This window comes from Lithobates pipiens, unplaced genomic scaffold, assembly GCF_037356315.1.
Source record: "Lithobates pipiens isolate NorthernLeopardFrog02 unplaced genomic scaffold, aLitPip1_a1.2 Scaffold_18, whole genome shotgun sequence".
NCBI lineage: Eukaryota > Metazoa > Chordata > Amphibia > Anura > Ranidae > Lithobates > Lithobates pipiens.
Window position 1 is genome coordinate 320,269,179 of NW_027507758.1, and position 24,446 is coordinate 320,293,624.

The 24,446-nt window shown below is 41.4% G+C and overlaps 1 protein-coding gene across 1 annotated transcript in view; it reads left to right on the forward strand.

The window, feature by feature from the left end:
* The first annotated feature begins 202 nt into the window (after nt 1-202).
* The window catches only part of RNGTT (RNA guanylyltransferase and 5'-phosphatase), a 463,180-nt gene continuing 438,936 nt past the window's right edge, over nt 203-24,446 (forward strand). The window contains 4 exon segments of the mRNA XM_077487269.1: nt 203-540; nt 5,263-5,372; nt 10,595-10,698; nt 23,657-23,745. Of these exon segments, the coding sequence (XP_077343395.1) occupies nt 477-540; nt 5,263-5,372; nt 10,595-10,698; nt 23,657-23,745 (367 nt within the window). The 5' untranslated portion in view covers nt 203-476.

Below are 24,446 nucleotides of genomic sequence, written 5' to 3' on the forward strand. Positions count from 1 at the left end.
CCACTTTAAACTTCAGGGACATTAGAAGGCAGTTCCCCAGGCTCTGTCAGCTTTCAAGCCACATCTAAATATAAAATGTAGAAGGGATCCCAAGCCACTGGTATTAGTAGCAGCCTGCAGTTCCGATTTTCGCCAGTAGATGTCGCTTTAGCTATAACTGCATCACCACCAGATGCCGGAAGTTTCCCCTTGCCGGAAGCTTCTTCCCCCGGCGAAGTGGGTGCCGCGGTGCATGCTGGGGCCTGTGCTCCACTTTGAATGGGGGAGTGAGAAAAGCGGGCGCCTTGTGGGATACTGGGGGGTACTTGTACAGAGGGCTGACGTCACGTTTTGGGATCGCAGTCTTGTGAGTGGCTGTAGGAGAGCCACGTGATAGTCGAGTCAACAGGAACAACAATAATAAGTGTGTCGTGCTGAATCGTAGTGTGTTAGTACGGACATCATCCTCAGTACTAGGTGCCCCGTGTAAGCACAGCATGGCTCACAACAAGATCCCACCCCGGTGGCTGAACTGCCCTCGCAGGGGACAGCCAGTGGCAGGTAATTGTGTGCTGACCATGTTCGTGTAAGTCACAAAGCTGGGACAATGAGAGAGAGGCTTCTTATGTCACAGTCTATTGGAATGAGATCCTTATCCTGGCAGCTTTGTGATTTGAGCTTTATCAATGCCCACTATTGTGTATATTATTATGAATCCTGATTAGGGATGACCTCTGATATCTTCACATCCTAATTCAAACCCACCTGAGCCACCCTACCAGCAAGCTGTCGCTGTACTGGGCCAATCATAAACGACTGGGGCATCGCCTGCCTCCCAGCTACACATATAAATGGGACGTAGATGGCGGGGGGGGGGGTGCCGCCTTGGTCATTTATTAGTGGCTCCGATACAGTGCCAGCTTGCCAGTTGGGTTTAGGATCTGAACATACCTGAACTCTTGTTCTGGTGTTAAGGATGAGCTGGGTTTGGTCCAAACCGAACCTGAAAGGAAACCGTCATTCCCACCCAATCAGCTGCGGCAGGGGCATTCCCTGTCCTGCCGCTGAAATTATGCAGGGGGTGGGAATTCCCATCACATGTGCAGCAGCGGGACAGGGAATGCCCTGGCTTCTGTTAGGTGGGAGTGACCGCTTCCTCCTGGGTTTGGTGTGATCCAAGCTCATCCCTGGTGCTGAGCTGCTATCAGAGGTTCTTTTCAGTACTGGATGTGTCTTAATGCTGGCTTCTATTAAGTAACGTGTTATAACAACACATGTCATAAAGATTAGCGATGGGCTCGGGCATGTTCAAAACCCAATGTGCCCGATCTCGCCAGGAAGCTGACACTGCACACGGTTAATCACAGGCAGTGAGACATTTGCTGATCTGTGCAGCTGCGGACTGGGTAATATCTCACTGCTTGTTATTAGCTGTGTCGGCTTCCTCGCGGGAACAGGCATGGGGTGGTTTACAACACACCCAAGCCCATCTCTATCATATCATATCATATATAATGGAAGCTTTCTTGCTGAGCATGCTCATTATAGGGAACCTGTCATTAAAAAGATATGAGGTCTTCCATCGCTCGAATACTTTTAAAAAAAAATGTTAGTTGCTTGGCTGTCATGGTGATCCTGCCTTCAATACTTTCCAAGTTACTGACCCAGAACAGCTATGTGGATTGGATGTTCTTACTCCTCTTGTTGCATGTCATTAACTCGTTGGGGATGATTTACTAAACCCGGAGAGTGCAAAATCTGGTGCAGATCTGCATAGATACCAATCGGCTTCCAGTGTTTTTGTTAAAGCATTTGTTACCCTAAAAAAAAAAAAAACAGATCCTGTTCTCTTAAAGCATGTTATACAGCACAGTTCTTGTGCTGTCATTTGGCCCCTTCTATCACCTAAAATACCTGGCTGATCCTGCCTGGCTATACCCTCTCCCTGTAAACTGACCACAGTTTATCATGACTGCTGAGCCCTGACACCGTGGTCAGTTTACGTGCCTCCGTCATCCACAGCCCTACTCTGTCCTTCTCTTTCCCCAGCCCCCTCCCCATTTGCTGCTTTCATAACTACAAAAAAAAAAAAACTCCCATCTCCTCTGTAACATAGCAATATGCCCTGTGCCTGTGTTTTATAAAAATTATGCCGATTTGTACCTATATCAGAGCATCGCGTGGCACTCTCTGCTGTCCTCCCTGGCTGACGTCAGCGGAAGTGCTCGGCTCTGCCCATTGGAGCTGTCAGCCAGGCAGAGGAGAGAGCCGAGGAGTCACGTGAGCTGCTCTAACACATTGGCATCTTTTTTTATATCACACAGGGATACATATTACAGAGGGGATGGGAGGTTTTTTAAGTGCTTAACAACCACTTTAATTGAACAAGCTGAAGGTAGAAGCTGATTGACTACCATGCATAGCTGTACCAGATTTTACACTCTCCAGTTTTAGTAAATTAACCCCCAAGTATTGGGCATCATTCGCACTGGTGGCCAACATGAGAATCGGTGATTCTTACTAGTAGAGGAAATATGTCCATGCATAGAGTGTGTACATACAGCCATGGCCATATTTGTACTCGGCACAAATTAATGGGCATCGCTGCTGCAGTTCACAATCACATGTAACCACCCATTTGAGCAGTTGTGTGATTAGGGACTCCGACTGAGGTTGATTTACTAAAACTGGAGAGTGTAAAATCCGGTGCAGCTGTGCACAGTAGTCAATCGGCTTCTAACTTCAGTTTATTCAATTAAGCTTTAATAAAAAACTAACCTGGAAGCTGATTGGTTTCTATGCAGAGTTGCACTGGATTTTGCACTCTCCAGCTTTAGTAAATTAACCCCTCTGTGTCCACAGAGTTTTTGGCTGCATGCAAACTGGTTGCAGTTAATTGTCAAGTTTGTAAGTGGCCATAGCACAGGTAACTTCTGCATCTGAACGCAGTTGTCTATCCGCCTGACTGAATGATGTTTTAAAACCTTGACGCCACCTCCAGGTGATCCTTTATGTGGGAGTGAACAATGAGGTTGAGGTGGCTACTTGATTGATATTGGCTGTCACAGCAGTCATATGATCTAGAACACTAAGATCGCAAACAGACCAGGAGTTGGTGGCTGGGTGTTAGAGGTTGTAACCCCCAAAAATAATTCTGTTCTTTTAAAGCATGTTAAACCGCATAGAGCTTGTGCGGTGTAATTTGTCCCTTTCTATGTTGTAAAATACCTGGTTGATCCGGTCTGTTCCTGTCTCTCCCTATGTGTGCTGAACACATGACCACCTGGCTGACGTCAGAGGTAAGCCTCAGCCCCTCTGACTGTAGTTCTTAGATCAGGGAAGGAGAGCAGCAGGTGGTCACGTGACTGCACATCGGCGATGTAAAAAAGGTTATTTAGCAGCAGAATTGGAAAAAAAACAAAAACACATACACGGTGTATTATAGCTTGCGCTAACAGAGGGGCTGGCAGTAATTGTGAGCACTGACTTTACAACCACTTTACCACTTACCCTGCATATAGGCATTACATTGGCAGGAGGTGATTCAAGTCCAAGATTGCCAGGCAGCTGGCATTTTCAGGAGGAAGTCAACAAATTGTATTTCCATCATCAGTGATGCACTTTAATATTTTGATGTAGTTTCGCTGCTGGGACATTTACCATGCGTGTGCTGTGGAAAACAAAACTCTAAAAGGTTTTTGTTTCGGTTGTTGGGCAATGTAGTGAAGTAAGGATGAGCTCAGACGTGTTCGCATGCTCCACGTGCTGAGGCCGCCAGGAAGTTGGCGCTGCGCTAATCACAGGCAGTGAGACATTGCCCCGATGCGCTGCTGCAGAGATTGGACAATGTCTCGCTGCCTGTGATTAGCGCAACGCTGCACCAACTTCCTGGCGGGCTCTGCACGTGGAGCATGCGAACACGCCTGAGCTCATCCTTATAGTGAAGACCTTCAAGACTGTTAAAGTATATGCAAATTCGCTAACTAAAATCTATTTATAGACGCTGTACCATGTTTACATAATTTCAAGGCATTTTAAATCTGCATTCTTTATTAAAATACCACCTGCTGATCATTTTACGAAGGTCTATATTCATGGACTTTTGTTATTGGGTGGAAATACTCTGCCCCTGTCTTCCACATTGTATCCCTTTGTTGTCATCCTGTGATGGAGATTACAAGGGCTGTTTAAATAAATGTTATTTGGGCATCGCCACCATCAGGAAATCAATGCTAATGTATGCCCATTAACCAGCTACTTCAAAAAAAAAAATCAATAGACCATCTCTGAGACTACATTGCGTTTTCTTTGGGCCTTGTGGGCACAACATGTTGCTGTGTTATGTGGCTGCATCTGCTTGTGTGTGTGTTATGTAAATTGCAGCTCCTATGTCAGCTACAGCCCACCTGTTGTGTCCTTTACTATCACCTTCTATGGGTATGGACTGGGTGCCTAGAAAACATGGTTTTGAATCCAGTTCTATCATACTAACTTCATTAAAAAGAATGTACTGCTCACTGCCTTTGTTTAAAAAGAAAAAAGTTTGAGTGTGAGTTGTTGTCCTACATGTTGTTCAATGTCAGAATGTTTTTGCTAACTAATATTTCTTATGCCATGTACACACGTCGGATTTTTTCAGACGGATTTTGGCCCAAACTTGTCTTGCATACACACGGTCGCACAAAGTTGTCAGAAAATCTGATAGTTCAGAACGCAGTGATGTAGAACACGTAAGAAGGGACTATAAATAGGGCAGTAGCCAATAGCTTTCGTCTCATAATTTATTCTGAGCATGCGTGGCACTTTGTCCGTTTAAATTGTCTACACGATCGGATTTTGTTGTCGGAAAATTTTAGATCCAGCTCTCAAACTTTAGTGTTTCGGAAATTCAGACGGGAAAAGTCTGATGGAGCCCACACACGATCAGATTTCCCTACAACAAGATCCGATCGCACATTTTCCATCGGAATGTCCGTCTGTGTACAGGGCATTTCACTTGTCTGTATATCCTAGCTGTGTAAGTAAAGCTTCCATCTATTGCTTTTATCATGTCATGTATGTCCAAAGGTGTCAAGGTAATGGTTTTCTGATGTCATGCAAACAGGGCAGTTGTTGTACAGATTGGGGTTGATTTACTAAAGCCGGCCATATGTTGATGGTAATTTGACCAGTACAGCAGGGACCAGACAAATTTCTATCCATGTATGGGTAGGCTGCTTGTACAGAAGTCGATCTACCATTATGCTATACTAACGTGACTACTTTGTTTTTATATTGTTTCAGGAAAATTTTTACCTTTGAAAACAATGTTGGGACCCAAGTATGATGATCAGGTGCCTGAGGAGAATAGATTTCACCCGAGTATGCTGTCCAACTACTTGAAAAGCCTCAAGGTTTGAAAGTGTTCTTTATTAACCACTTCAGCCCCGGACCATTTTCCAGCTAAAGGGCCAAGCCCCTTTTTTGCGATTCGGCACTGCCTCGCTTTAACTGACAATTGCGCGGTCGTGCGACGTGGCTCCAAAACAAAATTGACGTCCTTTTTTTCCGACAAATAGAGCTCTCTTTTGGTGGTTTTTGATCACCCCTGCGTTTTTTTTTCCCTCAGTTTAGGCCGCTATGTATTCTACATATTTTTGGTAAAAAAATTGCAATAAGCGTTTATTGATTGGTTTGCGCAAAAGTTATAGTGTCTACAAAATAGGGGATAGTTTTTTTGTGGCACTTTTATTAATATTTTTTTTTTTTACTAGTAATGGCGGCGATCAGAGATTTTTATTGTGACTGCGACATTATGGCGTTGGACAATTTTGACACATTTTAAAAAATGCACTGATTACTGTAAAAATGTCTAACTAAAACTAGGGGGCAGTGTAGGGGTTAAGTGCGTGTGTTTTTAACTGTTAGGGGGCGTGGCTTTGTGTCTGATGTCACTGATAGTCTTTCCCTATAACAGGGAACTGACAATCAGAGACGATCAGTACCTACGATCAGTAGGAAGCACAAGGAGAGGTTTCTTTACACAGACCTCCTCGTTCTTCAGCTCTGTGACCCGATCACGGGACACCGGCGGCGATCGGGTCTGCGGCTCCCGCGGCCACGGTCACGGAGTTCAGGACCAGTTCACGAGTGTGCCGGCGTGCTCGCGACCGGGCACGTAAAGGGCAACATACTTGTTTGTGCCCAGCCGTGCCATTCTGCCGACGTACATCGACGCGAGGTGGTCCTTAAGCGGTTAATCCAGTCATCTGTGTAAAACTGAACTGATGAAAGTCATCTTCCATTGTCATTAGTATGGATATTTCAATATATGTATGGCTGCTAGCTTGATGTAAGGCACTCCAGTATGATGTAAAAAAAAAAAAGAGAGCACATACTGTTAGGGGAAAAAAGTATTTGATCCCCTGCTGATTTTGTACATTTCCCCACTGACAAAGAAATGATCAGTCTGTAATTTTAATGTTCCGTTTATGTTAAATCAAAAAAAAGAAAAAGAAATACCGTGCTAAATCTACACTAGTACAACTAAAAATCGCTGCAGCTCAGTTTTACAAGATACACGTAACCACAATAAGATAACAAAAGGAAAATGCCACGCGCATACATAAATACTATAAATAAATTAAATATAAACACCTATGAATGATTAATTGATTGCAATAATAGTGAGAAAAGTTGATCTACCCCTCTAAAAAATCAAACATAACATAATTTATAAAGAATTATAAATAACAAGTGTTAATAATAAAATTAGAAAAATCCCAGTGAAGTGATACAAAAGTCCAATAAATGAAAAATAGAAAATAGTCCAGTGAGAACTTAATAAATACCTAAATTGATAAAATTTAAAAATTCATAAGAATTCATGAAAAAAAAAAATATTAAGTGAATAGTAGCAATAAAAAAATAAAAAATAAAATATATATATATTAGGGATAATAATAAAACAAAAATGGTGGTAATAATGAGTGTAATAATAATGTCAACAGGAGCACGTGAAGCAGAAAGGCAGTACTCGGGATCCCAGGGAAATGGAAAGAAGACTCACTATAGCATAATTCCGTATAACAAATTTTATAAAAGTAAAGAAATACACTTACATAGAAAGCAGTAAAAACGGCCATAAAAAATGCCGGCCGACATGCAATCGCCCATCCAACCTACGCTGTATCGCAATGACGTCAGCACGTCTGCCACCCGATGTACGTTTCGTCGTAAAAATACTTATTCGTGGGGATGTCCCCACGGATAGTTTTTTTTTACAACGCTAGCCACTTGACACTTGTCAAACCTGGAAGCAGGATTCGGTAGATTTGCACCATAGCTCAGGGCTTGACAAAACCCAGGCGCCAGGTCACAATAGCGACTGGAAATTGCATCCTGGCGCCTGGGCTACACAGCAGCAGCAGGGACGTGGCCGCTCCACAGGTGTGCAGACTTTGGCCGGGCTGGCCAAAATTAAGGCCGCGGCTTTGTGGCCTGCTGGAGTGGGGTACATGCAACCAGCGCCCTTTGATCGACAGTGTTGTGAGCCTGGCTCACTCTCACTGCCCGCCCAACTCCAACATTATCTTCCCAGTTTTGCAACTGGAGTGGAGGTTGCAGGCTTGATCGGTCGCCCATTCGTTATCGCTGCTATGGATGGGGAGTGCCACCTGTCAGTGCCATCTCAGTGCTACCTATCACTGCCACCTGTCAGTGCTCTTTAGTGCTGCCATTCAGTGCCACCTGATCAGTGCCCATTAGTGCAGCCTATGAGCGCTCATCAGTGAAGGAAAAAATAACTTATTTGCAAAATCTAATAACAAACAAAAAAAACATAAAAAATAAATAAAAATTCAGTCTTTTTTTCGCTTAGCATCAGGCGTGAGCAATTCTTATTGCCCAATGGCCCTGACATGCAGTTCTGCGTGCCGGGCAGCTGATTTAAAAAGCTGGCTTCTAACTTTTTCAGCTGGCTCCAAGATTCTAAGCAAATTTGTCAAGCCCTGCCATAGCTAACATGTGTGAGTATAATGTTAACAGAAATGGCTTCATCAAGATCATATAAAAAAAAAGCCAGCAATTATTGGTTGTTAAGGAGCAGGGATGCTGTATCTTTAACAACCGATTACTTATTTAGCTGTCAGTGGGGTTCCACAATTCAAAATTGCACCCGCTCGTGGAATGGCGACAAACTTTTACCTTTAAAAATCTCCATAGGCAACGTTTAAAAAATTCTACAGGTTGCATGTTTTAAGTTACAGAGTGGGTCTAGGGCTAGAATTAATGCTCTCGCTCTACTGATCGCGGTGGTGCCTAGCATGTGGTTTGCTTCTGCATGCGAGTTCGGCGGACGGGCGCGTTTAAAAATTTTAATTTTTTTTTCTTATTAATTTTACCTCTTACTTTTTATCTTTAAACAGTCCGTTTAAAAAAAAAAAAAAATTCTGTCACTTTTATTCCTATTACAAGGCATGTAAACAGTATCGGCGAATACAAAAAAATAAAAGTATTGGTACTCATAAAAAAAATATCAATGCATCTCTAGTTCTCACCCTATGAAAGGAAGTATATTAATAGCACGATTGTCCGGTTAAAAAAGGTTCAACAGTGTGAAAAAATTAAATAATTGCAGCCCGGTAAGCTGCAATTCTATACAGTTTTGTTTTTGGGTTTAGATATACTTTAAAAAACAATGGTCAGCTCTGATGTTCCCATTTAACTACATGGATCGCGTGGTGTGCCAGTCCGAACAGGTTGACCCGTTAGGATCACGGATCGGTGACGATCCATTGCACCCCTAGTGAGAAGGTGACAATAGTTGGTGCGGTTATTCGCAAATGTAAGAAACACAAAATAACTGTCAATCTCCCTCGATCTGGGGTTCCATGCACAATCTCACCTCATGGAGTTTCATTGATCATGAGAACGGTGAGGAAGTAGCCCAGAACTACACGGGAGACCCCAAGAACACATCCCCACCATCAAACATGGAGGTGGAAACATTATGCTTTGAGGGTGTATAGATGTAGAGACATCATAACATCAGTGCCTCTCTGTGCATCTCTGAGAGCAGCCCACTGGTGGAGCAGATTTGGACAGGATGAGAAATTGTGACAATACTAGCCAGAAAACATCAGCGTAAGATGTAGATTAGAGGTCAACAGATATATCAGCCGATATTTGGCATTTTTTAATTAATCGGCATTGGACGATTGTGCTGATAAAAAGGCTGATTATATGTTCAGGCGACTTACAAAAGACTTCTGTAATAGAAGTCAAGGTAAGTTGACTGAAGTTAATCAGTGAAGCAACTTTCCTCCTCTCTGGGCAGTCTGCCAAGAAAAGATCAAAGAGATACAATGTTTCTTCTTCAATGGACTGAACTCCCTGTGTAGAGTTCTCAGTTTAACCATTTAAAGACTAAATCTTTTCTGACACTTGTTGCTTACAAGTAAAAATCCTGTATTTTCTCCTAGAAAATCACTTAGAACCCCCAAAAATTATATATATTTTTTTAGCAGAGACCCTAGGGAATAAAATAGCGGTTGTTGCAATATTTTATGCGATGCGGTATTTGCGCAGAGGTCTTTCAAACGCAATTTTTTGGAAAAAATACACAGATTTAAAAAACAAAACAAAAAAAGTAGTTAGCCCCTTTTTTTTTCGTCCAAAAGTTTTGAGTACCTGTTTTTGTGTATTTAATATATAGTTGTTTTTTTTTTTAATCTAAATTATACAAGTGAACTGATTGGAGGTTTGTTTTGTTTAATAAATGTAAGAAATTTGCTATATCACTTATTACTGAAGGCTGCTTGCACACTGGAGTGGGCAGGCGTTGACGGTAAAACGCTACTAGTTTTAGCGGCGCTTTACCATCATTTTAGCAGTGCTATTCGGCTACTAGCGGGGCACTCATAACCTAGCTAGTGGCAGAGGAAGGGGTTAAATGTGCTTGTGAAGCGCTGCTGCCAAATCGCATTGCATGCGCTTCGGCAGCGGTGCCCATTCATTTCAATGGGCAGGAGTGGTGGAGGAGCGGTTTACACCGCTCCAAAGATGCTGCTTGCAGGATTTTTTTTTAACGTCCTGTGAAAGCACTCAGGCTTTCACACTGAGACTACAGGGGAGCCCGTTTTGAAGGCAATTTACAGGCACTATTTTTAGCCCAAAAGCGCCTGAAAAACGCCCCAGTGTGAAAGGTGTCTAACTTAGATTTTATGAGATGAAGCGAAAAAAAAAGGGAAAAAAGAAAAAATCGGCCTAATATATCGGCCCAAAAAAATCGGCATCATATATCGGCCATCGGCCGCCTCGATTTCTAAATATCGGCATCGGCCAGAGAAAAACCCATATCGGTCGACCTTTAGTATAGATATATATTAAAATGGAACTAGACCGCCCCCACTCCAGCAATATGGTCCATACAAGTTGTTGACGCATTTAGCCATTGTTCTTCAGAGTTCAGATCTTCAGTCTCTTTGACTGGCCAGGCCAGGATGATGTCACTCTCGCTCATGCATGGAAGTTGGACTTTGAAGACCATAACTGCTTAAATATTTAATGTGACCTCCAAATGTGTAATTTGTCTTGTCTTCATACAGACATAAAGAATTTTAATTTATGTTTTCAGGTAAAAATGGGGCTGTTAATTGATTTGACTAACACTACAAGATTCTACGACCGTACTGAGATAGAAAAAGAAGGGATAACGTATATAAAACTTCAGTGCAAGGGGTAAGTATGCATTAAAAATCTGCACTTGGGAATTTGTGTTTGTGTGTTGACAGAGCCATTTTATTGAAGTTTGTATGACCACTAGAGTACTTTGTACTAGTTTGGTATATACAGTGCCTTGGAAAAAGTATTCATACCCCTTGAAATATTCCAAATGTTGTCATGTTGCAACCAAAAAAAAAAAAAAGAAGAAATATATGATATTTTCCAGCGTATAACATGCACATTCATTTTAAGAGTGAAGTTTCAGTAAAAAAAGGTAAGTTTTAAATAAGGAACTTTGAAGCAAGATAAGTAGGACTGAACCAACTAATCGATTAATCGTCAACTAATCGATAATGAAATGAATCCATTAATCAGCCAGTAACATAGTGGGGTTAAAAAAACTAAAATTAGCCCTTTATAGTATAAAAAGAGCAAATAATCGCTACTGTAAATGTTACTTTCACAGTTCTACAGTAAAAAAATGAACCCCTTACAGTAGTGATTATTTGCTTTTTTTTTGCACTGTACAGGGCTTAGGCCTGGTTCACACCTATGTGTGTTTTTTGGTGCTTTTTGCAGAAACGCACTACAGTTCATTTTACATGGTTTCCTATGGCGCACGGTCAAGCAAAAGCGGTGCTTTTTGGTTCAATATACTTCAATGGAGAAGCTGCAGAAAAGCATGTACCGTATATACTCGAGTATAAGCCGAGATTTTCAGCCTCTTTTTTGAGGCTGAAAGTGCCCCCCTCGGCTTATACTCGAGTCAACGCTGTCTGCCCGCTCGATCAGCGTGTCGAGCAGACAGACAGCGGCCATTCTAGGATTCAAAGGCCGCGCCTCCGGCTCCGCCTTCGCCTGTGATAGGCGGAACACTGAATTTCCCAGCAGCCTGTGTTCCGCCTATCACGGACATCGTATCATCCTCGTACTACGGACGAGGATGATACGATGTCCGTGATAGGCGGAACACAGGCTGCTGGGAAATTCAGTGTTCCGCCTATCACAGGCGAAGGCGGAGGCGCGGCTTTTGAATTTTACAATGGCCGCCGAGGCGCCGACGAAGAGGGCACGGGACGGAGGCAAGGCAAGGCAAGGCACGGCACGGCACGGGACGGGACGGGACGGGACGGAGGCAAGGCAAGGCAAGGCACGACACGGGACGGAGGCAAGGCACGGGACGGAGGCAAGGAGGCAAGGCACGGGACGGAGGCACGGGACGGAGGCTCGGGACAAAGGCTCGGGACACAGGTAGGCTGGACACACACACACACACACACACACACACACACGGATGGAGACACACACACACAGGGATGGATGGATGGATGGATGGAGACACACACACACAGGGATGGATGGATGGAGACACACACACACAGGGATGGATGGATGGATGGAGACACACACACACAGGGATGGATGGATGGATGGACACACACACACACAGGGATGGATGGACGGACACACAGGGATGGACGGACACACAGGGATGGACGGACACACAGGGATGGACGGACACACAGGGATGGACGGACACACACACAGGGATGGACAGGCATGTCTCACCCTCGGCTTATACACGAGTCAATAAGTTTGCCAGTTTTTTTGGGGGTAAATTGGGGGCCTCGGCTTATATTCGGGTCGGCCTATACTCGAGTATATACGGTAATGCGTTTTTGCAGCAATTTGTGTTTTTTAATCTGCCCCACAACAAATTGGCAAACAAAATTCAAAAACGCAAATCGCAGCAAAATAAAGTGTAAAAAAAATCAAAACGCACAGCAGAGAGCACTGCAAGAACAGATCAAAAGCAAACTGCATAGGTGTGTACCGGGCCTTATGCTGGCCTCACGGATCAATTTTCAGATGAGAATATTCAGACGAAAAATCTTTGTACATTCGCTGAATGAAAGAATGTTGTTTGAAATTCTCACTTGTTTTTAACATTCTGTTTTTAAAATGAATGCCATTTCTGAATGACAACCACATACACTGTCTGAAAATTCCTTTCACCAAGAAGTTCTCTATTTCCAAATTTTCCCATCACTGTGGTTGAAAATGAACGTCAACAATTAGAAAATCGAACAAACGTTCTTAAAATTACATTTTTTTTTGAAGGAAGAAAAAAATGTGATCTCTGAGTCTGATGATATTTACCAGATTCACTCTTTTAACCACTTAGGGACCGCCGAATGTAATTATACGTCGGCAGAATGGCACGGATGGGCACAAGCATGTACCCGTACGTGCCTGCCTTCCAGCGGGTGGGGGGTCCAATCGGACCCCCTCCCGCTGGCTGCGGTGGTCCATTTCGCTTCAGGAGCGATCCGGGATAAGGGGACGGCCGTTGGTTTCTGGCCATCCCTTCTTGATCGCTCCTGGCGAATGAGAAGCTTCCCCTGCCTGTGTAGTGCAAACACAGGCAGGAGGAAGTGATGTCATTCTCCTCGGGGCGGTCTTTTTGACCGGACTGCGAGGAGAGAAGACATAGTAAGTGAGCACCAACACTACACTGACATGTAGGTACACATAGGCACACTGTCACCCCTGATTACCCCCCCCAGTCACAGTGTCACTGATTGCAGTGATCATTTATTTAATGATCACTGCATTTAGTGTCAGTTGTAACTGTAAAAACTGTCAGGGCAGTTAGTGTTAGGTCCAGGGTAGCCCCCTACCCCCCCACTAGTAAAGGTTTAACCCCGATTGCCCCTAGAGTTAACCCTTTCACCCCCTTTTGCCAGTGTCACTAAGCTATTGTTTTTCTGATCGCTGCATTAGTGTCACTGGTGCCGCTAGGTAGCTAGTTATTTTTTAGGTTCACCGCCAGATTTCTATAGCGTTAGGTACCCCCATATATAACATAATAAAGTTAATAACCCCCTGATTGCCCCTAGTTAACCCTTTCACCAGTGATCACCGTATAAGTGTTACGGGTGACGCTGGTTAGTTAGTTTGCTTTTTATAGCATCAGGGCACCCACCATTTACTACCCAATAAAGATTTAACCCCCTGATCACCCGGCAGGTGATATCAATTAGGTTTTAGGGTCAGATAGGGTCTGCGTCACCCCAGGCAGCGCTAGGTTAGTGCCAGTACCGCTGACACCCACGCGCAAAGCATACACCTCCCGTAGTGATATAGTGTCTGAACAGATCAATATCTGATCTGATTAGATCTATACTAGCGTCCCCAGCAGTTTAGGGTTCCAAAAAAATGCATTGTTAGCGGGATCAGCCCAGATACCTGCTAGCACCTGCGTTTTGCCCCTCCGCCCAGCCCACCCAAGTGCGGTATCGATCGATCACTGTCACTTACAAAACACTAAACACATAACTGCAGCGTTCGCAGAGTCAGGCCTGATCACTGATCACTGAGATTTTTTTGGTAGCGTTTTATATTTAAATCCTGAAGGCAGTGCTTGGTTTTCGGGGTCCCGTACGCGGCTAGACTCCCAAAAAGTCCGCCACATGTGGTATCCCCGTACTCAGGAGAAGCAGCAGAGTTTATTTTGGGGTGTAATTTCACTTGTGCTCATAGCATGTGTGAGCAATATATCATTTAGTGACAACTTTGTGGAAAAAAAAAAAAAAGTTTGTAATATTCCCGCAACTTGTGGCAAAATATAAAATATTTCATGGACTCAACATGCCCCTCAGCAATTTCCTAGGGGTGTCTACTTTCCAAAATGGAGTCATTTGGGGGGGTTTGTGTTATTTTGGCATTTTATGGCCTTCGAAACTGTGATAGGTAGTGAGGAGTGAAATCAAAAATTTGCACCCTTAGAAATCCTGAAGGCAGTGATTGGTTTCGGGGTGCCGTACGCAGCTAGACTCCCAAAAAGTCTGCCACATGTGGTATCCCCGTACTCGGGAGAAGCAGCAGAATTTATTTAGCGGTGCAATTCCACATATAACTATGGCATGTGTGAGCAATATATCATTTAGTGACCACTTTTTGTAAACTTATTTTTTTGTCATTATTCAATCACTTGGGACAAAAAAAAAATATTCAATGGGCTCAACATGCCCCTCAGCAATTTCCTTGGGGTGTCTACTTTCCAAAATGGGGTCATTTGGGGGGGTTTATACTGCCCTGCCATTTTAGCACCTCAAGAAATGAGATAGGCAGTCATAAATGAAAAGTTGTGTAAATTCCAGAAAATGTACTCTAGTTATACGCTCTAGTACGCTATAACTTTTGCGCAAACCAATAAATATACGCTTATTGACATTTTATTTTTACTAAAGACATGTGGCTGAATACATTTTGGCCTAAATGTATGACTAAAATTGAGTTTATTCAATTTTTCTTATAACAAAAAGTAGAAAATATCTTTTTTTTTCTTCAAAATTTTCAGTCTTTTTCATTTTTATATTGTAAAAAATAAAAATCGCAGAGGCAATCAAATACCATCAAAAGAAAGCTCTATTTGTGAGAAGAAAAGGACGCAAATTTCGTTTGGGTACAACATTGCATGACCGCGCAATTACCAGTTAAAGCAGTGCACTGTGAAATTGTAAAAAGACCTCTGGTCCTTAGGCTGACAATTGGTCTGGGGCTTAAGTGGTTATTGATATATATGGTATATCTCTTCTAATAGTATATACAGTATATCTCTTCTGCCTGTTTATTCTCAGAGTGGATTAGAGATTTTGCTCCCAACCATATAGTTGGCTATTTATATTTACCTATTTATTTATATTTAGTATAGAGATATTTAAGAATAAATAGCTTTTTTTTTAACTTTACGTATTAACTAAATTATACACCACGCTATTTTTTAAGTTTATTAACTGATTAATCGATTAGTCAAAACAACAATCGTCCAACTAATCGATTATGAAGATAATCGTTAGTTGCAGCCCTAAAAATAAGGGTTAGTGCCCATCTGCAGCCTAACAAGTGCCATTAATGCAGCCTCATCAGTCCACATCAATGCATTCTCACCATTGCCATCAGTGCAGTCTGATTGATGCCCATCTGCAGCATAGAGGGGACAGGGAGGGGGCGGCATGAACGCTGACAGATTGCACACAGTGAGAAGCACAAAGGAATGGGGTGCTTTAAAAAAAGTTTTCTTTTCTTCTTTATTATTATTATTGTTGTTGTTTTTTTTTTTGTTTTTTTTTACACTGTCCCTTAATTTATTTCTAATCGCTTTTATTGCTGTCACAAGTAATTTAAACATCCCTTGTGACAGTAATAGGCAGTGACAGGTCTATAAGACCCCAAATCCCTCCTTTTGGCTGTTTTGAATGCTGTAATTTTTTTTAAATTTGGTGCCTTTTAAGTCTTCTGTAAACCAGAAGTGATGTCATGACATTGCTTCTGGGTTAATAGATCCGGGATCCGATCGCAGAAGATTGCAGCTTCGTGCAGGTCTCTGGCCAGCCGGCGGTTGTTGCTCGGGCCATCTGGTGGGATGGGAAGAGCTTGGGTGAGCTGCCGAAGACGGCAGGGGGAGAATGTCTCCTCCCGCTGCTTGTGATAACGGCCGAGTGGCTTTTATAACAACTGAAGGCAGCTTAGTAAAGCTGATCGTTGACTCTAAAAAACGGTACTGGGGTGATGCCTGCAGCTGAAAACATCACCCCGGTACAACCCTTTCAACCCGAAGGCGCATATTTCGTACGGTCGGCGTGAAGTGGTTAAAAATGTGTGCATTTCCAGCTTTGTTTGTATGTCTTGGCTCAGCTCGAAAGGAAGGCTGCAGAAGCTTTACAGTGCTCAGGATCATAGCGCTGCAGCTGTCAGGTAGAATGGGAAGAATATCAGGGAGATAAGACGCGATTCTTGTAAGTTTTTAGCTTTTGTGTCTCCCTGGCAGCAGAGTTTGTCCTGTCACCTCTCCTGCTTTTCTTTTCGCCATCCCTAATCTGTGTTCCCCTGGCACAGGCCACAGGATACAGGACAACTGACTCTGTGCAGAGCATGGTTAGACAGTTTAACCGATTTATTTTTTGAATGTCTTGTGGCTGTAATGAGGGTATAGCTGTGCATTTTAAGTCTTTAATTTCTGCTTACTTGATCGTGACTAGAGAGGATTTTGCTTACGCTATGGAAGCACAATCTGTCTCATGTTATCAGGCTGAAATTCTAGCCAGATTTTTTTATTTATTTTTTCTTCCCTTCTGTTTTTAGATAGTGGGAAATAATTACAACCCTAGCCAGGATTATTGTTTAAGCACTTCCATACCATACTCTGGCTCTCCTTTCCTACATGTAAAAATCATAATGTAGCTGCAGGCATCATTCAGATATCCTGACTCAAAGTCCAGGACGTCATATGATTTCCTTGTTCTAGGAGTGGCTAAAGGTTTCACTGTGCATTTAGTAAACGTCAATAGATGTCCAATGAGGGTGGCAATGATATCGTTTTTCAAAAGACTATAGTAGAAATGTAATTGAGAATGTGCATGCTACAGCACTGTCCACCATCCTGCTTCACTACTTGGTAAGTATTTGACTTTAAATAACATGGGAGACCATTGACAAAAGAAGGTATGTGCCAGGTATCCTGACATTTTAGTGCCTGGAAGTGTGTTCCAGGTTAGTTGCTCAAAGTAGTAAATCAGTCAGACTGAACATACTAAAGACCTGTACCTTTTATGAAAAAGAGACACCACTGCATACTTGGGTAGATCTTTGTAAACCTTTATATTACAATGTGTCCTGCCTTAAAGGTCAGCCTTCCCTTTAGTGATGTCTTTTAAAATCCCCCCCCCCCCCCCCCCCCCCCCGTCTCTTTTGAGTTCCTGTAATAATACTTGCCTTTCTCTTTGATTTAGTGGTCTTTTAAAATGGTCCCAGATGGTCCTTTTCGTACTGTATATGCGTGCTGCAGTTTCACAAATTGTTATGGCTAAAGTGGTTCTAAAGGCAAACGTGTTCCACTAGCTCTTCTTCCCCACCGCTAAACACTTACCTGCCTTCTATCTGGTTTCCCAAAGTACACAGAACATGGAAATGCAATTATTTTAGTAAATACAAACTGCTAAACACCTTTTTTCATCAGCGGTATATAGCAGTCTTGTGACTTCTATCAGTGTCCGGCTGAGCACTGGTTAAAGCTTGTAGGAGGAGTTTTCATTCTACTCTCTGTCCTATGAGCCTCCAGGACCCCTGACCCTCTGTCTGGACAATGCTGATTGGCCCTATGTCAATCACATGCACCCTTTCAAAAAAAAATGAAAAAGCAAACGCTCTAGCAATACACATCAAACTGAGCATGTGCAGTATGCCCCCTAGCTCTTTACTATCAGGAGATGGATTAGGGGCTGTGGAAGAAGGGGAGGATCGGAGAAGACAGGATCAGACAGCCTTTTTACACAATGCGGAGGAATAGAGGGGAAATTTTTCAATGGGTACACTAGTTCTGGTGATCTGGGAGTCCCCAAGGAATTCCCTTAATTAGCAGGGATTTACTTTCACTTCCTGTTTGGCTATTGGGACAGGAAGTGAAGGGAAATCTCTGCAATGGGACAAGATGGCAAAAAAAAAAAAAAAAATCTGAACAGGGTTCTAACCCTCCCTTGCTCTATACAAAACGGGGGGAAAACATTTTTTGCCTATAGTTCCAAAAAAAAAAAAAAAAAAAAAAAAAAAAGTTCTGTAGTACTGGGCCTATGAGTTTCCCCTGTTTGTGAACATTTTATTTAATTTTTTTTCTTTTTTTCAGTGTGCTGTTTGACCTTACCTTAGTAACATGGTTTACACAAGCTAGCAAGGTATTTGTTTCCAGTAAGAAGATATTACAGTAATATGTGTGAGTGATATGCATTATTCTGACCACAGAATCGCAATATAGTCAGAAAGCAACAGGTATCTGTAGATACCTGAGTTGTTTTCCATTTTCAGCTGTTTCTAAGCCACTTTTGATTAGAGTTGTAGAATAGAATCTTATGCTGGTTATACACTATACGAAAAATCACCCGAAATTCGGTCATTAGTCCATTCGTTAATTTTTTTGGCCAGTTAATGGGCACAAAATCGATAATTGCGTGGACGTTTTTGAGCCGAAAAAACAAAGGACAAATTTTAGAAATTTTCTAATGAACGATAAATTGAAAGGTTAATGTGTTTCTGGTCTGACCTGTCTGCACTAGGTATATGTAAAAAAATGAACATAAATGTATTTATGTCTACTGAATGATTTATCGGTCATTACATGATGGCACCATTGTTTGCGCTAGCGGCTGAACATTGGTTTTTTTAAAATTGGGTTCGCCCGATTTTTCGTATTGTGTATGGCCAGCATTGGTCAAACAGATTATATATATTTTTTTATTATTCTATTGTAGCTGTTTTGCAAAAAGGTCTTTGTTTCCTGGTCTTTCAAAAATGTGTGAATCAAAGTAAACGGAGTATGAAAGTTACTGCAAAAAAATCAAAGCGTATATTAAACGTTTGTCATTCCTTGTGGTGTCAGATATTGACTTTAGTTTTTTTACTGCTACATTCTACTGCATCATCACCATTGACCCTAGTTAGCTGGTTCAGGTTTAGCTGGTCACTTCCATTGAGGCCTTTTCAGTTCCCTCTATACAAGTTCCAGTACTGAGAGAACATTAATCTACCTATTTTTGGCTTAAACCAATTAAAATAAGAAGTGCTTGGGCAAAAATTCCTGTACAGATGTTAGAAAAAGCCTGTAAAAAATTATCAAAGAAGCTCGCATGTGAATCCAGCCTCAGTTACGGTCAGTCTGTTCAGAAATAGTATTGAATGAAAAGCACGATGTTTGCAGAAAACTGTAAAAATAAATGAATTTTTTTTTAACATTTTTGCTTAGTTGTCAGCATATAATTCAAACTGAGCAGGAAATGTATTAAAACCGTTCACTATATATAACAGATGTCATTGATGACCATTGCTTCTGAAAATGCTATTTACCTGGTTGTCATGTTTATAGTATGCATGTTATGAGTCAATGTTTTGAAGGCAGACATCCAGAATTGGTCTGAAATGTCGTGTGTTAAGGTGTAAGTTGCTGCTAATGATGAGTCGCTGAGCTGCGTATACAAGATACTACTTTTGGAGCCAAAAGCACCACCTCCTAGTTTATTAATTACGGGTATTTATATAGAGCTGTCACTTTTACACAGTGCTTTACATATATATATATATATATTCTACATTCACTTCAGCCCAGCCTTCAAGGAGCTTACAATTTAAGGTCTCTAACCCACATTCATACATGCACATACAAGGGCCGCTTCAGACAGGAGCCAATTAACCTATCAGCATATCTTTGGACTGTGGGTGAAACCCAAGCAAGCACAGGGAGAACATGCAAACCGGTAGTAGTCTACACTTTTAAAAACAGGTCCCCCCGGCAGCCTTTCACTTTTTTTTTAAACTAAATTCAAGCTCCCCTATGTACCAATATAGCATTAATGTACTTATATTGCAAGAATAGCTTTCCGTTTACACATCCTTACCTCACTGTCTTTATGGATTTTTAAAAACCACACTATCCAAGTATATATATATATATATATATATATATATATATATATATATATATATATATATATATATATATATATATTTTTTTTACCTTCAGATTTACCAAAAACATATAATATGACGTCAAACCTTAGGAGTTTGAATTGGTATGCAATCAGGCAGGCCCTTGCACTACATGGTTTTGGTAAATCTGAAGGTAATCTGACAACAAACTTTGTATAGTGTGTATAAAGGTTTTACTTCCTGGTCAGACTTGAGGTCAAGACACAGGAAGGAGTTGATCAGCTGACCTCATTAGTGCACACCCTGTAGCTACACTTTCTTGGTCAACTCCTTCCTGTTAGTCATCAATTATGAAAAAAACCCAACATACATTCCTGTAAATGCATGAAAGTAATCTATAATGGTTGTAATTTTATTTTTTAAATTTGCTACTTTCAGAGCATCTGTATCAGAATTCTGTATGGTTGTTTACTTTTTTTGAGGAGTGGGGAGCTTTTGATGGTGTTTCTAGTAAAAGTACAGTTACTCATTAACATATTTTACTGATTAAAACTGTCATTGACATTTTCAGCAAGTATAAAGCTGGGTATACACTAGTAGAGTTTGTTTTTTTTGTTCTATGTTTTCCATTGTAAGAACCTTTTTTTTTTTTTTTTGTTTTCCTAATCCCTAGTAGGGTCAAAGTAACGTTTATTTTTGACTGCAGTAACAAGAAAATATGAAGGATCATGATAACTTTTGTTTTACCAATTATGCAAATTTGTTTCGTGCCTTTTTATTGTGTACTATTGTGGTGAGCGCTGTGATTGGTCACAGTGATCACATGGTACACACGGAGCCAATCACAGCACATCTGTACCATATAATTAGCTGTGGCCAATCACAGCTAATCATAATGATAAACACAGAATAGTTTTCAGTGAGAAAAAATGGTTGCTTATAGCTGTTAAATTCAGTTATAAGCAATTATAGTTTAAAAAAAAAATCCTGATCACATCTCCAGAGTAGTGGAGTGTTACTATGGTAACACTGTATTAGTCTGGTCACTGTATGTAAAAAAAATTGTAAAAAAACACCAGTCAGCGTCTCTGATCACCACCACACCAGTTCTATAATGACACTGCACTGCTGACATTATGTGTAAAGTTTAAAAAATTGTGAAAAACACCAGTCAGTGTCCCCGATCACCACCACACCAGTTCTATGAGACTATACTGCACTGGTGACAGTATGTAAAAAGAGTGTAAAAAATTCCTAATTTTCTAAATATGTGTGACACAAAATGACAACTTAAAAAAAACTTGCTATGCCTCATACTAAATACCTTGGACTGTCTACTTTCCAAAAAGGGGTCATTTGGTTTGTGTTTGTTTAAATACCACCAAAAGAAAGCTCTATTTATGTGGAAAAAAAAAGATTAAAATTTCATAAGAGTACAGTGTTGCATGATTCCGCAATTGTCAGAGTAACAGCGCTGAAAGCTGAAAATTGGCCTCGGCAGGAAGGGGGTAAATGTGTCCACTATTGAAGTGGTTAAATACCAACTTTATGCTGTCCCTTTTTTGCAAATATGACTTGAGTTTCATTCCTGGTAATTACCGTAACTATGCTTTCTGCGCCAGAAAACTGGCGCAGGAAACTGTTTGGGATAAAGTGTGCCACATCGACTAAGCAGACCTGTCTTAGGTTTATCTGCGCTACCTATGCCATTTTCCATTTCAGAATGAAATAGAAACTATAGTTTGTCCTGTGACTAATTACCAAAGAGGTTGTGGCAGTTTTCTTTATAGAAAACTGCCCCAGATCTCTGCCAGCTCCAGAGCTTGTGTACGGAATCTGCTTGTACAAGCAGAGCCTATACAGCCTCCCTCCTCCCTCCCACACTCATCTGAGCAGGAGGATGGGGATGGACATGGATATCTGGAGCATGCAGCTCCAGCTACTGTTCTGTACTGTGACTGTGTGAAACACGGAGTGTGTCAGTCCTAACCAACAAAGGGGTTTGTGCCCCTTGGTAACTAGGACTAACATCTGCTCCATTTTCAAAGTATGGAAGAGTGGTGCAAGCATTGTGCTTGCACCACTCTGTGAATCCCCCCCCCACCATTGAGTCTGCAACCAGTGTCTTTTAGGAACTCTTTAAGATGACCTCTAAGGTGATGTGAGGTCAGGAAATGAGCTTGTCAAATGTACAGCTACTGTAAGCATAATAAAACTCAGAATGTGGGCTTAAAAACAGACTAAAGCCTGCACTCTTGGAGGGCACCGCTTATTTATGTTCACTTGTGTGTGTTTTTTTTTTCTTTTCATGAGTATTGTTATGCACAAGCAATCTGAACACAATGTAGCCTTATGAGTTTATGTGAAATCTCCATTAATACCTGTACAATATTGTAATTAGAAATATATTTCCGTTAGAGGGAAATATATATTTAAAGTATTGAGTGTTGTGTTGGTGTTACTGTAATTAGTTCAACTTCAAAGCTTGGCCTTTTGTTTTCCCTGATAACATCTCACCTGGGAAGTAAACAACAGCTTTCTTTGCCCTTGTACACACGGTCAGAGAATCCATCGGAATATGTCCTATTAGACCGTGTCGACGGATAATCCGACTGTGTGGTATGCATCGGACTGATAACGTCAGAATATCCGTCGGACCCAATTTTCCAACATGTTGGAAATATTTCCCGACCAACTGGTCCGATCGGACATACTCCGATCATGTGTAGAGAATTTTGATCGGACCAAGTGCCATGCATGCTCAGATCAAATTCCTACATCAAAGCTATTGGCTACTAGCCTGAACGTAGTCCCATCGTAACGAAATTACGTCATCATGTTCTGAATGATCGGATTTTTCGACACCTTAGTCCGACCGTGTGTATGCAACAGTTTCGGACAAGATCCGACGGACAAGATCCGACGGACAAAATCCAACAGATTTGGTTGTCGATATCTCCGACCGTGTTTACAGGGGCTATGACTCATTCAATCAGGCTGTTCCCAATATACATTTACTAGGTACAGTGACCAATTAGGGAGAATTATATTAGCCACACTACAGAAAGTAGGGGGGAATGTAATGCTTTGTGAGCAAGCCAACTCACTCTGGTGTGGGAACACACGGCAGTCACCATGGGCTGACCTGAAGTTAACAGGTAATCTAACTCTAAACTTGCACCTTATATTGTATTGTAAATATGGTTCTGTGAGTAATTTGTAAATATCATGTAAGCCAGGGGACCTACACTGTACATTGTGTTGTAAATACTGTCTGGTGTGTAATTTGTATATGTTATGTAACCCTATAAATAAATGTGTATTGCTGATTGAACTACCTCTTTTGTACAAGATCTCTCAGATCTAGATATGTATATGCCCATACTACTACCATGATTGAGGTGTATGCACATAATCATAAATACTAGTCAACAACAACCTCTGACTATGAAACTATTGCTTTTATGTTGAACTTCTACAATTTTTGCTTCTGCAGACATGCTGAGTGCCCGTCTCCAGAAAACGCAAGAGCATTCATTGTCTTCTGTGACCGATATATGGACAAAAAACCAGATGAGCTTATTGGTATGTGTTTGTTTATTTTTTGTATCAATATAACATTACATTTTTATTTTTTACCAAAAATATGTACCCGTATACATATCGGCCTAAACCTGCACTATAAACAAAAAAAGAGCGACAATTTTGAAAAAAAAGCTATTTTTTTTTCTATAATAAATATTCCCCAAAAATATATATAAAACATTTTTTTTCCTCAGTTTAGGCTGATAGGTATTCTACTACATATTTTGGTAAAAAAAAATCTTAAGCGTTTATTCATTGGTTTGCGCAAAAGTTATAGCGTCAACAAAATAGGGGATAGTTTTATGGCATTTTTATTAATATTTTTTTTTTTTTACTAGTAATGGTGGTGATCAGCGATTTTTATCGTGACTGCAACATTATGGCCGACACATCGGACGCTTTTTTAGCGCTATTTTGGGACCATTCAACAGTGATCAGTTTGATTTAAAAATGCATTGATTACTGTGTAAATGTGACTGCCAGTGAAGCAGTTAACCAGGAGGGGACGCTGCAGGGATTACGTGTGTCCTAGGGATTGATTATAACTGGGGGGGTGCGCACGTGCTATTTGTGACACGACACTGATCACCACTCCCAGGGAGCTGTGATCAGTGTCCTGGCACTAGGCAGAATGGGGAAATGCTTGTTTTGTCATCAGCATTTCCCCGTTCTTACTCTCCGGGAGATGATCGCGGGTATCC